Below are 15,247 nucleotides of genomic sequence, written 5' to 3'. Positions count from 1 at the left end.
AAATTCTGCTCTTTCGATCAGGTGGGGACAATCTTAAACTTAGACAGTGATAACACTAGCAGCTGCATTCAGAACTTTGGAGTAGCAGAAGCCTTGAAGTCTTCTGCAGAGCCATTCTCTTTGTTTCATGGCCTCTGACGTAATGAATAGCTTGGATAAGCTTACATAGTTCCAATTGTGGTGAAGTCAGTGGCGTCCTTGTGGTTTACCTATTCCTTGATCTTGAGATTCAAAGACTTGTTATCCATACTTGAGGTATTTCCGCTCCCAGTAATCTGTTGACACCAGCAACAGAGATAGAAAGCTTGTGCCAAGCTGTGGCATTTCTCATTGTCGCTGTTCCCTGATGGTCAACAAAGAGAGAAAATTTCAAACAATATTTTCATTTTTCCTACCCAAAAAAATTAACGAAGGAAAACAAGGAAGTAGTTATGTATGTGACAAAACTGAAGTTGGACTAGGTTCTCCCACATATTTTATCAAAAATTAGAAGTCAATACCAACCATTTCATAATATATTAGAAACCGTTTCGGTCAAGTAAGTTGAAGAAAGTAAGAATAAAATTTCATTGAATGTAAACAAGAAGCTTGGCGCTCAAGAAAGAAGACTCCATTAATTTCTATAAAATCATTCTTGGGATAACAGGCCTTTCAGGATCACAGCCATCTCTGTTCTTAAAATGGAAGAAGTGAAGCTATTTGGAGCTTGGCCTAGTCCAATTAGCTACAAAGTCGTTTGGGCTCTAAAACTGAAGGGCGTAGGTTATGATTTTGTCAATGAGGATCTCAGCAACAAGAGTGCTATGCTTCTCCAGTACAACCCAGTTCACAAGAAGATCCCAGTGCTCATCCACAAGGGAAAGCCAATTGTAGAGTCAACAATCATCCTTGAATACATAGAAGAGGTGTGGCCATGGAATCCCTTGCTCCCATCTGATCGTTATGAAAGGGCTAGTGCTCGGTTTTGGGCTAAATTTGCGGATGAAAAGGTAATCTATCATCTCAGAAAAATGCTGAATTCGTGTTCTATTTTACAAATTTTCCTAAAGCTATATGGTGAATGAGAACTGTTGCTTTTCTTCTAGGGCTTAGTTATTTGGAAAGTTTTTTGGACAACTGGGGAAGAACAAGAGGAAGCTATAAAAGAGAGTTTGGAAATGCTCAGAACCATTGAGGAACACGGTCTTGGAGAAAAGAAATTTTTTGGTGGAGACCAGATTGGATTGGTTGACTTGGCATTTGGAGGGCTTGCTCATTGGTTGGCTGTAATTGAAGACACTGTGGGCATGAAGTTTGTAGAACCCCATGTCTTCCCTCGCCTGAATGCGTGGATAAATAATTTCAAGGAAGTCCCAGTAATCAAAGAGAACCTGCCAGATCCTGATGAATTGCTGGTATTTTTCAGAGGTCTCAGAGAGAAGATTCTTTCAAGACTGCCATCAGCATGATAATGTTTTCCATTTCCTGCTATATGTGATTTGTGTGTGTTTCTTCTTTTTCTTGTTTTGGGGGCTTGGGGGGAGGGGGGTTAAAGATATGTGATTTGCCAGAGTTGGAATAAATACCAAATAAATGAGAATAATGAAGTTTTTTCAACACTTATGAGTAACAAAGTAGCAGAAAAACAAAGTAGGAGTGTTCGCAGGATGAATGAAAACACTTATTCAAGATGATGTTGTTATTAACGTAATTTTTAATAAGTAAAACAATTAGCATCTATCAATAGAAGTTAATAAATATTATCCTTCAGAAGAAAAAAAAATTAAAATAAAAAATACACTACTAGAAGTAAAAGTATTAGGGGGATTTAAGGTTCATTCAGGCCAGCTTGCGTACACCATGACTACATCCTTAGGAAAGACTTTAATTAACATAGACGAGACTTTGTCATCGGCCCTGGGAATTCAAATTTTGACCTTCTAAGTAAAAACGTTAGTTTTATGTCTCTATTAGACTTCATATGCTCCCTTACCCGTCTTTTGGTACCCAAAGAGCGAACCGATTACTGTTAATTTGGTGTCTAAGCTCTCTTTTTACTTGCTGACTAGTCAGTAAAAAGAATGTGAAAGTCCTAAAGACATGAGGGTTAAGAGGTGGCTGATGCTGCCACATCTGGGCTAATGGTAGCCTTCTCCATCTTCACCTTAACCTCTGAATGAGACTAGGCAAAGCACACCCATTGTACCTACCATATTGGGTTGGAGATACACCATACTGCTCAAAAACTGAATTCCAATTCAAATATGTTTAACCAAGTAACACAATACCAAACGACATCGGTTAACCTAACCCAGATTATATCACTGGTACCAATTCAATAGAGCAAACTGAGAACAGAAGCAAGCAACTTTTACCCTTTAAGCTTTCAAACGGATGTCACCTTCCTCTGGAAGATACTAGAGCAAACTGAGAACAGAAGCAAGGTACAAGAGAACTACTCTCCATGAGTTGAGAAAAAAATAGACTAAGCTCCGGTCATATTATTTGTACACGCAAGAACAAAATATAACGAGAAAATAAACGAAGTATACCACCATTCAGGACTAAACATCTTAATCAAACTTCATAATGCATGAAGATCAAAGTAAATGTGTGAAGAGTTAAGCAATAATTTAAGAATCTGGTAGAATCAATCCATGTTCGTTTGAGGAATCTGGTAGAATTGCTGGATCATCAGGTTCCTCATTACCCAGAAATTGTATTCCATTTTCCACATAAAACATCAATGCTGGTCAATGTGGAAACTAAATTTTTTTATTAAATTATTAATAAACAATTTATGCAGGGATTGGGTTCAAAATCATATGCGTCAATGAACTTGAATACAATGAATCTAGACATAAGAGATGTGTCCTTGACTCCATGTATTTTTCCTTGATCTACCTTTCCTTATTACGTTGCATGGAAGTTTACATTAAAAAAGACATAGAGAGCAAGGGGAGCAATCCAAATTTTTTTGGTGACATTTTTCATTCTTCTTAGTCTATTTATTTTATTCTCTTTCTCTCAATTCTAATCATGTTTAAACTCAAACAAATGAAGAGAAACTTAGGAATTTCACTAGGACTCAATCTAAAAGAGGAGTAGTTGTTTAGAAATACTCAACTGCATTGTCAAAAAGGAAACTAGTTCCGACTAGGGCTCAAAGGATATTAGGTCCCTGATCGTGTCGCTAACCAATCAAAAATAAAATCCTATACTAATCTAGCAAGCAGAAAGTACGGGGTCGAACTATGGGGAACTAAAAGGCTAAGTCACTAAGATTGAATTCAACAAAATTAAATTTAAACTAAATCTATTAATTAATGCAAAAACTTAAACTATGAATATGTGAAGATCTTTGGGATTTCGAATCCCCAATGTTTTTCCCTAACCAATATAACTCTACACTTCAAAGTAAATTAGGGATGGTCTTCCTAGATGTGCCCTATCTTTGCAAGACTATCGTCCTTCGCAGAAGTTTGTCATGCTTAGTTTGCTGAGCTATAGAATATCTTTTGCCAAACTCAAACACAATCAACTAGAAGATATAGAACAATCAAATTAATTTAATAAGCATGGTTCATCTACATTCCAAAGAAAAGGACCTACCTACTCATTATCACAAAGTTCAGAAGAAAAATAAAGATGAAATATAGGGCGAGAGAGAGAGAGAGAGATATGTGGTCTTCTTCTTCAGCAATGAGAGAGATGAGAGCCACGTTCGCCATCTTCCCTTCTTTGTGGTTGGCTTCTCTTTTATGTCTCCTGCACACAGTGAATCCCTTCTTTTTACCTGTCGATTTGACCTTTATTTTTTCTGAATTTAGAAAAACTCAAAACTGGGAAGTTGTAGATATTTTCAATATCGTTCCATAGCATCTTCAATCACCGCAATCCAAGTTCATACGAGAGATGTATGCCCAAAATACTGAAGGTAGGTCTGTTTACCCGATTTTCAGATTTATTACCAATTTTGTTCCTTAGACCTCCACCTGTTTCCAATTTGGCTAAGATCTCATTTTTCATGATTTATTGGGCAGCAAGATTGAATGTCATGATTTAAAATCCATCATATCTAATATATTTGCTAATTTTACTCCATATTATCTCTAATATCCAAAATCACTTTATTCCTGAAAAATAAACAAAAATACTCAATTAGTTCTCTTCAATTAAATAAGTATGGAGAATTAAATCAAATAAATAATGGTAAATGCATGTTATCAGTCCCAAATCCACTATCATCACCTCAATCAGAAAAAAATGACATTAGGGTTGTGGTGGTGGTGTATTATATCTTGCAAAGTTGGTGAGCATTTCTAGTTGGGAGAGGAAGTCGTCACTTATGATAGAGGAAGACAAAAAACAAGTCGAGCTGAGTTTTTCATTCAAGGTTGTTCTTATCTTTTCGAAATATTTAAATTGCTTACATAGCAATTAATTATAATTTTTTACTGGGTAGGGGTGACTTTGATATATTTTTACCTTATAAGAGTTCTAATTGATAAATTAGATAACTTAGAGAGTGACAATAATTTTAAGGGTAACTTAGATAATGGCTCTGAAAATTTCCAAAAAGAAAAGATCCTCTCTTCCTTCCAGATTATGACATTTCATTCATGCTCGATCACTAGTGATAATAGGAACCAACCTAGTTTAACCGTAATTTAATAGACTAAAATGTAAAATTCTCATCAAATAAAATTGTGCAGAGTGTTCTTTAAATTCAAATCTTTGCCTGGATCACTGGATTAATGATCATATCTATGGCTTCTATAAACGCCAAGTGGAAAAACATAGATACTTCTCATCATAAACTAAGGAATGAACAATTGAATCCAACCCAGTTAATTTATCAGATCTTAACCTAAGGGCAACTTTTTTTGACTTCTACTTGCGAAAAAAATCATTTGGTGTGGGTGCATAAGCTTTCTTTTCTGGCTTGGGGGTAAGTTTCCAATACAACTCTTGTGATTGCAGGTCTTACAAAGAGCGAAGTGAAAGATAGTACTGGATGAATCTGGATCAGCGACCCCGATGGGGAGCACCGGACGCCTTCCTGCTAAACACTTATTTCTGACAAAAGAAAATTAATTTATGTTTTGGACGTTCTGTTTCCATTCCGTTTTCTACGATTTTAAAACTTCATTAATTTGGTTTCCTGCTAAAAGTAACTTTTCTTCAGCTTCTTCTTCTCCGTCTCTCTTTCTCTCTTCATCTCTCATGCCTGAAAATCAAATTGAATCCATATTTTTGTCTCCATCGACTACTTCTCTGTCTCTCTTCTCATGGCTGAGAACCGAGCACCTGCAAAAAACCCATCTTCCAGTCTCCGTCTCCATCTCCTTCTCTCTTCATGGCTGAAAATCAAACCACCATTGACAGATTCGTGTTTTCATCACCATTGACACAATTGTTAATTTGGTTTTCCGTTTTCTACGATTTTAAAACTTCACAATTGTTTCTCATTTTGAAACTTATTTTACTATTTTTTTAATTTGGTTCCTACATTCGTTTCATCTGCTTCTCCTCTGTCTCTCCTCTCTTCATCCCCAGCAGTGAAAATCTCATATTATGGCTGAAAATCAAAACAGTAGTGACAGAATTGTTTTTTCATCTCGGTTTCCATGTTCGACCCAGGTCGCACACTTGGTTGTGGTGGGTGAGTCTCCCAGCGGGGATTTTTTGCATTCACAAGGTTTGGATACCAGAACCTTGCTTAAGGTGACCAAGCTGCTTACCACTTGGACCAAGATTTTCTGATTTGCTTTCCTGCTAAAACACAAATTCTTATTGTTTTAGCTCTTTTTCTGTCTCTCTCCTTCTCTCTTCCAGTGGACTATTTATCTATCCGCGGAAAACCCATCTTTCAATCTTCATTTTTTTCTTATTTTAAAACGTTGTAACAATTTTCTTATTTACTTTCTCTGAAATATGTTTGTTGCTCTCAGAAAAAATGGTGACATTAAAGAACCATGGAAGTCCATTCTTCCCCATAAAAACAGAGTTGTAGAAAACACAACATAAAAAATAAAAAAGAAGAAGAAAGAAAATAGAGTTTTCTTTTTAAGGTGAGACTTTATACACACCAAATCAGAGTTGGATTGAAGATGGGTTTTTTGCAAGTGCTTCGGTTCTCAGCCATGAGAAGAGAGACAGAGACGTAGTCGATGGAAACAAAAATATGGTTCCTTCACTACTGGGTTTGGTTTTCAGGCATAGAGATGAAGAGAGAAGGAGAGAAGGAGAGAGAGAGAAAAGAAGAAGCTAAAAAAAAGTTACTTTTAGCAGGAAACCAAATTAACAATTATGAAGTTTTAAAATCGTATAAAACGGAACGGAAACGTCCAAAACATAAATTAATTTTTTTTTGAGCAAATTGTATTGGCACCCTAATATGGAGGCTTTAAAGCACTGACACCCCATTTTATATTTAAAAAACACAAACACACCAGTCCATTCTGTTTGTAAAACCATTAACCCACAGTTTTTTTTTTTAAATTTCAAAAATGCCCTTACCAACACTTAAAACCCTAAATCCCAATTAGTTCTCTCTCCTCTGCTTTACCGTCTCCATTCACCGTCTCCAGCTTCCTCCGGCAACGTCGTGATGATGCATCCACAACACCACAATAGTGACTCAAGAAACAAGCTCGAATTTATCCCGATTTTTCGGTGTCGCCGTTTTCATTAACATCATCATCTTCATCTTCTTCGACTTCCACTTTTATATCAAGGTCATCTACTTCTTCTTCTGGTTCATCGATGGATGAGAGATCGTGTGAATTGAAACGCAAAAATTCGTGTGGTTCAAATTCCTTGGCCTTAGAACAGAAAGAGGAGCCTCGACAGAAGAGATATGGAATTGGATTTTCCAGTTCTGATTAGATGGTGTTTGCGGTGACGGTGACGAAGGAGATGGTGACGAGGAATTCTCTGTTCCAGAAGATGGATTTGCAAGGAATTGAAGAAGCGGGGGAGGGGGGGGGGAAAGAAAAAAAAAAAAAGAAAAAATTTTTTTTCAAAAAATTTTTTTTTATAAAAAAAAAGTGGGGGGGAGGTAACAAAAAAAAATTTTTCACAAAAAAAATTTTTAGTTTAATTGATAAAGTGTTGGGGTAATCTGGTAATCTTGTATATGTTTAGTGATGAACCGAACCGGTTTTGGTTCTTATGGTTCAGGCCTTATTATATTAGGGGCTGGGGTTGGCTCGCACAAGTTAGCAATTCATTTTTTCTGATTTCTGGTTTACTTCTCTGCTACGGGTTCTTGAAGCTTCTTGAGGTTTTCATGGCGTTCGTCTTCGGTCACCTGTATCTCTGGTTCTAGTTGGTTGTTGGAGATGAAAAGAGAGGGCTTTTGATCGCAAGTGTAAGGCGAGCATTCGATGATCTTTTGAAGATCAGAGGTTGTGTATATCAGGTTTTATATTCCTTGCTATTCTTCTTCTAAATCTGTAATCTCCCATATCTATAGTGGATTGGATTCATACTCGAATCCCGGAGAGTAGGCTATGCCGAACTCCGTTATCATGTGCTTGTCTCCTCTGTTGTTTCAAATTACCCTTGTATGTTCGGTCCAAAGCAATTAGGGCATGAGGTATTTTGATTTCACGATCACAGATTGGCATCAGAGCCATCTCAGTCATGTTCCCTGCTTCGTTTAGGTATTGTTAAAGCAATTAAATCCTAAATTTGAAGATTGCCTATACGGTTAAGGTTGTCTCAGGTTATTTCTTAAATTCTTTATTTTCTTTCGCTGCTAATATCTCTGTTATATGAATGATAATTCTATTTTTATAGTTTCCATTCAATTTCTGTCATAAGTGTTAATCGTATGAAATTGATTTTCATCTCATATGATATGTATGTGTTATGACTATGATTCGGTCCTATAAAATCTCTGTTAAATTATGTCATATAACTGTGGTATGCTCTGTTAAGCTGATTATAACCTGTTGGGTGACAATCTGAGTATAGGTAGATAATTCTGATATGATTAGTTCTTTAATTAATCTCATTCAATTCTGCATCTCTCATTTATACTATATGCTGTCTAACTTTCTGTGTTAGTATTGATCTAATACTTGGTATGTATTGATCTGTGGTGTTAACATCTGATTATTAGGCTGCTGTAACTTGTATAAACTGAGATTATGTTTTTTTTTTTGATTAATTAATATTGATTATTTAACACTTTGTTAGAATAATCTTTTATTTTTCAGAATTGATTAATCAGTATTGTGAATTGGATTCTTATATACTGATTAGTGTCTTGTACCGGGTTCAAAGTGGAGCCAAGAAAGGGTTTCAGTCTACCAGGGGAGGATACACCTCCCAGTGTGGTTAGTATTATAACCACAGGCTCTAGTAGAGCTGTAGGACTAGGGAGGGACCCTAGTTACCTAAGTTTGGATACTCCTATGGGGGGTTCCAGGGTAGATATTGAGAAGTTCGATGGCACTGGGGACTTTGGGATTTGGAAGAGGAAGGTTCAAGCCTTAATGGCTCAGCAGAAGCTCCTAAGATCAATATATGACCCAGATGCTTTCTTTGAGAGTATTGATCCAGTCTTGAGGACTGAAGTGATGGAGAATGCAATTGGTTGCATGCTCTGGAACATCACAGATGGGGTCATCAGGTGTCTTGATGATGAAGACAACACTCCTATAAAAGTTTGGAACAAGCTTGAGCAGATATACCAGAAAAAGAATCTAGGTAACAAAATTTATTTGAAGGAGAGGTTGTATGGGTTTAAGATGGACCCTACAACTACCCTTGACAAGAACCTAGATATATTTAAGAAGCTGATTCAAGACTTAGCCAATACAGGAGAAAAGACTAAATTGGAAAATCAGGACTTGTCTATTATCCTATTGAATTCATTACATAATGATTACCTTGTTGTGAAGAACTCAATCAAATATGCATGTCAAAACATTTCCCTAGAACAATTGATTGATGCCTTAAAGAATAGGGAGTCTGAACTATTGGCTTCTGGTAAGACTAAGGGCAGTGGGGAAAACCTATTTGTAAAGGGCAAGGGCTCTTACAAACAAGGGAGACCAAAAGGAAAGGGAAAAGTAATTGAAAGCCATGAGTCTAACAATAAGAATAATAATGGGAACAACAAGTCTGATACAAACCTCAAGAGATGCTTCTTTTGCAAGAAAGTAGGACATTTTAAGAAAAACTGTTTTGCATATAAGAGAAAAATGAAGGAATTGGAGAATACCCATTCTGATATGCCTGGACCCAAGAATGGTCAAGCCAATGTCTATGAAGACATCAGTGAGGTGCTTACCATTTCTGAGGTTAGTAGGCAAGAAGGATGGATTTTAGATTCAGGTTGTACATATCACATGTGTCCACACTTACACTGGTTTACACACTTGTCTGAGTTGAATAATGCCAAAGTTATGATGGGTAATGATGATTTATGTGATGTAGTTGGTATTGATTCTGTTGAATTGTTAAATCACAATAAATCTGTTTTTACCTTACATGATGTTAGATACATACCTGACTTAAAGAGAAACTTGATTTCAATTAGTAGCCTTGACAGTGCTGGGTTTGTAACTTGTATCTCTGGGGGTAGTCTTTCTGTATCTAAGGGATCTCATGTATGTTTAAAGGGCATTTCTCAGTCTGGTTTGTATGTTTTTGATGGTAGTACATTCCTTAATAATATCTCCAATACTTGTTGTCTGTCAAGTGAGTCAAATATCACTAGTGTGTGGCATGCTAGGCTAGGACACATAAACAATAAAGGAATGCAAGCTCTAAGTAAACAAGGCCTGTTTGGCAAGGATGTCATTGATAACTTAGAGTTTTGTGAGTCATGTGTCTTAGGTAAGCAGCACCGGTTAAGCTTTGGAGCTGGGTCTCACTTATCTGGGGATATATTAGAATATGTACATGCTGATTTGTGGGGACCTGCTTGGTCTTGTCTTATGGTAGAAACTCTTATTTCTTATCCCTTGTTGATGACTACTCTAGGAAAGTGTGGATCTTCTTATTGAAGACCAAGGATGAAACTTTTGAAAAGTTCAAGTATTGGGTTGCTTTGGTAGAAAACTTGAGTGAAAGGAAAGTCAAAACATTAAGGACTGACAATGGATTAGAATTTGTTAATGAAATGTTTAATGGATTTTGTAATGATAAAGGGATTCAAAGGCATAGGACTGTTAAATACACCCCTCAGCAAAATGGTATTGCTGAAAGAATGAATAGGACAATTTTAAACAAGACTAGATGTATGCTCATCAGTTCAGGGGTACCTAAGGGTTTCTGGGGTGAAGTTGTTACAACAGCTATTCACCTAATCAATAGGAGTCCCTCTGTTACCTTAGGGTTTAAAACCCCTGAGGAAATGTGGTGGGGTAAACCTCCCAGTCTTAGTTACCTCAGGGTATTTGGGTGTGAATCCTTTGCTCATCAGAGTATTGGAAAATTAGAACCCAAGAGTAAAAAGAGCATCTTTCTAGGTTATCCTGAGGGGGTGAAAGGATATAAGCTATGGGATAGGACTGTGCCTGGTGTTAAGACCTTTATTGGTAGGGATGTTCTCTTTAGGGAGAGTGTGTTCCCTTGTCTTTCCATTTACAATACCAACTTGAATCCACTTGATCAAAGAATGACAGACTTCACTCAATTTGATTTAGGGCAGGCTGATGTTTTCTTAAGTCCTGCTCAGACTCTTGATTCTAGTATACCAAAAGTACCCTTGACTTCCCCACAACCTAGCTCTGGTAATAAAGAGTCTGAGGTTGTAGTTTCTGAGATTGAGAGTGGGCCATTGCCCTCTCCTAAGTCTTCCACTGGTGAGGTGGAAGAAGTTCCTGATCTGAGCAGTTACCAATTGGCCAGGGATAGAGTTAGGAGAATGATTAGGCCACCTAGAAGGTTTGTAGCCAACTTTGCACATGAGACTGATATTTCTGTCTCTGATATTGGGTTAGAAGAACCTAGTTCCTATGAAGAAGCTTTGGGTTCCAAAGATAAAGATTTATGGGTTCAAGCCATTAATGATGAATTAGATTCATTAAATAAGAACCAGGTTTGGGAATTAGTTCAGAAGCCCAAGGATCAAAGGTTATTACCTTGTAAGTGGATATTAAAAATCAAAGATGATGGAATTGATAATTCCAAAAGATATAAGGCCAGACTTGTTGCAAAAGGTTTTGTTCAAAGAGAAGGGGTGGATTATGATGAAATTTTCTCTCCGGTTGCCAAGTATAAGACTATAAGGTTGTTGTTGTCCCTTGTTGCTCAGAACAAAATGACAATAGAGCAATTGGACGTGAAAACTGCCTTTCTTCATGGCAATTTAGAAGAAAGGATATATATGCAACTACCTTTAGGCATCTCGGCAGCTGGAGATGAATCACAAGCTTGCTTGTTGAAGAAATCTCTCTATGGACTTAAACAGGCTCCTAGGCAATGGAATAAACGTTTTGATTCATTTGTGTTGAGTGTAGGGTTTAAGAAAAGTGTTTATGACAGTTGCCTATATTTTCTCATTTCAGATTCTGTTGTGTTATATCTTATACTTTATGTTGATGATATATTGATTGCTTGTGTTGATTCTAGTCTTATTCAAGATGTTAAGAACAAGCTGAAATCTGAATTTGAGATGAAGGAACTTGGGACAGCCAAGAAAATTTTAGGGATTGAGATTCATAGGGATAAGGGAGAGGATACTATGTTCATTGGTCAGAGGTTATATTTATTGAAAGTGCTTGAGAAGTTTAACATGCTTGATTGTAAACATGTAAATGTTCCTTTAGCTTCACATTTTAAACTCTCAAATGATCATTGTCCTAAGAATAACTTTGAAAAAGGTGAAATGTCAAAGATCCCTTATTCTAGTCTTTTAGGTTCTCTTATGTATCTTATGATATGTACTAGACCTGATATTGCTCATGCTGTTAGTGTATTGAGTAGGTTTATGTCTAACCCTGGTAAAGAACATTGGCTTGCTCTTAAGTGGCTTTTAAGGTATTTGAAAGGTACTGTACATAAAGGTTTAGTGTTCAAGTCCACACCTGGTGATCTTATTCTTGAAGGATATACTGACTCAGATTATGCTAGTAATGTAGATAACAGGAAATCATTATCTTCTTATTTCTTTCTGTTATCTGGTAATTGCATCAGTTGGAAGGTGCAACAACAGCCTATAGTTGCTCTGTCCACTACAGAGGCTGAGCTTGTTGCTTGCATCCCGAATGTGTTAAAGAAAGTATATGGTTGAATGGTTTGTTATGTGAACTTGGTATTTTGAAGATTAAACCTGTTGTCTTTATTAATAACCAGAGTGCTATCTTCTTATGTAAGAATCATGTTTATCATGATAGAACTAAACATATAGACATTAAATACTTCTTTCTCAGGGATAAAATAACTGATGGTTCACTTTTAGTTGAAAAGGTAAGTACTGAGCATAATCCTGCAGACTGTGGTACTAAGTCATTGCCTCTTTCTAAATTTTTACATTGTCTTGATTTGTTGGGAATTGGTGATGTTGCTTTTTAGTACATATGTTCTGTAAGTTTTGAGTTGTATATTACTTGTTTTAGATTGTGGTGTGTGTCTTGTGGTTATTTGTTTGTTTATCAGGTTTTGCATTTGTTGCAGTTTTAGGGGAGATGCTGCCCAAATTTTTATAACTCTTATTCTGTTTATCTCAGTTTTTGGGATATATGCCTGGTGTGTGCATGTGTGCTCTTCATTGTTGTATGAGTGAGTTATGAGTTATGAGTTATGTTTAGGGTTTTCTCTACATGGTGCAGTCTGTTGCATGGTATATCTGCATGGAGTCATTAGTGTTGCATGGTTAGTGTGTCTAGGTATTTTGCATATTTTTTATTTGTTTTGTACTATGTTTTTCTTTTGTCTTGTGTGTGCAGGTATACGTGGATGATGACGGTCGCATCCAATTCACTATAGTTAGTTCTTTGGGGAATACAGATTAAGGGGGAGAATGTTGGGGTAATTTGGTAATCTTGTATATGTTTAGTGATGAACCGAACCGGTTTTGGTTCTTATGGTTCAGGCCTTATTATATTAGGGGCTGGGGTTGGCTCGCACGAGTTAGCAATTCATTTTTTCTGATTTCTGGTTTACTTCTCTGCTACGGGTTCTTGAAGCTTCTTGAGGTTTTCATGGCGTTCGTCTTCGGTCACCTGTATCTCTGGTTCTAGTTGGTTGTTGGAGATGAAAAGAGAGGGCTTCTGATCGCAAGAGTAAGGCGAGCATTCGATGATCTTTTGAAGATCAGAGGTTGTGTATATCAGGTTTTATATTCCTTACTATTCTTCTTCTAAATCTGTAATCTCCCATATCTATAGTGGATTGGATTCATACTCGAATCCCGGAGAGTAGGCTATGCCGAACTCCGTTATCATGTGCTTGTCTCCTCTGTTGTTTCAAATTACCCTTGTATGTTCGGTCCAAAGCAATTAGGGCATGAGGTATTTTGATTTCACAATCACATAAAGCTTTGACTGCTAACTTCTTTACAATAAACAAGGATGATGCTGATGGAATCCAATCACATTTGTTTCATTTAAACCATCACAATTCTTCAAATCAACAGAATCAATCATCCTTGGAAGATGGCCAAAAAATCGATTTCGTTAAGGATCAAGTGTCGCTGGAGTTCAAGTATAAATGCTCTTGCCTGATGTAGTCAATCACTTCATCAGCTGTCAGATATTTCAAAGACAATCCTCTTGATATGCATTCCCTGAAAAAGAAAATCACAATCTTTACTACTAAAACAGCTCATTCCTTTGCATCAACAAATGTCATCACTCACCTTAATCTTGTTGAACTAATTTGATTTGGTATCAACTCATCCACAATTTTGATGTTGTCCTAAAGAAATAGAAAGAATACTTAAGAATCATAATGTTGTGGCCCAGTCCACCACAGATGGCTGAGAAGTGAGAATTGAAGAAGCAGCAGGGGTGTGTTTGAGCGTTGTGGTTTCTGCGGCTGTTTTTTCTTGGTTCTTTAGCGCTCGGAAGAGAGTAGGTCGGATCTTCAATGTTGGCTGCAACAAGTTCATCGATTCCTTGATTGATAATCTGGTTGATGGATTGTTCTCTGAAACAGAGCTCAGCGACTGGTCTGATGACATCTAAGGATTACAAACATATGGTGATAAAATATACAGAACTCGTTCGATCCCTTTTAATTTCTGTATTTCATATACAGTATTTTCCAGTTCACACTACTGCGAACACCTCCTTTGAATCGTTCATACTTGTTCACATCGGAAATCAAAATGACTAATCACAGAATTGAATCAATATTCAGATGAAATGAGAGAAGATTGGAAGATCAACTTTGCAATCAAAATTCGAGCTTGTTTCTTGAGTCACTATTGTGGTGTTGGATGCATCATCATGAAGTCGCCGGAGGAAGCTGGAGACGGTGAAGCAGAGGAGAGAGAACAAATTGGGGTTTAGGGTTTTAAGTGTTGGTAAGGGCATTTTTGGAATTAAAAAAAAAATTGTGGGTTAATGGTTCTACTAACAGAATGGACTAGTGTGTTTAATAAATGGGGTGTTTGTGTTTTTTAAACATAAAATGGGGTGTCAGTGCTTTAAAGCCTCCATTTTGGGGTGCTAGTACAATTTGCTCTTCTTTTTTTTTTTTTTGTCAGAAACACGTGTTGAGCAGGGAGGTGTCTGGGGAGCACTTTGTGCTCCCTATCGGAGTCGCTAATCCGGATTTGTACTGGATGGTCCTTTGTATTATTACACACGATGGTTTTTGTGTATCACTTTTAAAAGGTCGGATCAACTATGGGCGGCAGTTTGGAAGTTTTGACATTTGGAAATCTATCAAGGGTCCCAAAGAATAAAAGCAAAACACAATTACAATCGTGAGAAATTTAACGTGGTTTGCCAAGATTGCTTACATCAAAAAAGAGAATGAGATTTCACTATTTCTTAAAAAACTCACAATTCTCACACATTACAAAATGCTACCTTTTGTTTGCCTTCTTTAGAGGGAATGATCAGGCTACAGCACGTGCGGGTCTGTGTTGCTAGATGTGTTGGTTCATATAGAAGGCCTGCAATGATCGACTCTTTAACAACAGGCATTGGAGCCCAATTGAGGTTTGTTCAATGGCCCAATCATATGTCCACTTGAACTATATGGGTCTACAGTTGGACGTATATCAGGTCCATTTCTGACTAGTTTGTAGATGTGTTCCATGTGTCCCAAAATCACATCAAATAGCTGAAATCCA

At 36.9% G+C, this 15,247-nt stretch overlaps 1 protein-coding gene across 1 annotated transcript; it reads left to right on the top strand.

Moving 5' to 3' along the window:
- Positions 1 to 126: 126 nt before the first annotated feature.
- On the top strand, positions 127 to 1,794 carry LOC149016176 (glutathione transferase GST 23-like). Its single transcript, XM_089157298.1, has 2 exons — positions 127 to 989; positions 1,086 to 1,794. The coding sequence occupies exons 1-2, from the start codon at positions 681 to 683 to the stop codon at positions 1,446 to 1,448; spliced, it is 672 nt and encodes a 223-aa protein (XP_089013424.1). The 5' UTR covers positions 127 to 680; the 3' UTR covers positions 1,449 to 1,794.
- The last annotated feature ends 13,453 nt before the right edge of the window (positions 1,795 to 15,247 follow it).

Source organism: Hakea prostrata, chromosome 5, assembly GCF_041222555.1.
Source record: "Hakea prostrata isolate BN-2017 chromosome 5, UWA_Hpros_2, whole genome shotgun sequence".
NCBI classification, from domain to species: domain Eukaryota; kingdom Viridiplantae; phylum Streptophyta; class Magnoliopsida; order Proteales; family Proteaceae; genus Hakea; species Hakea prostrata.
Note: the sequence above shows the minus strand (reverse complement) of the source record. Positions and strands in the feature narration are given on the sequence as shown.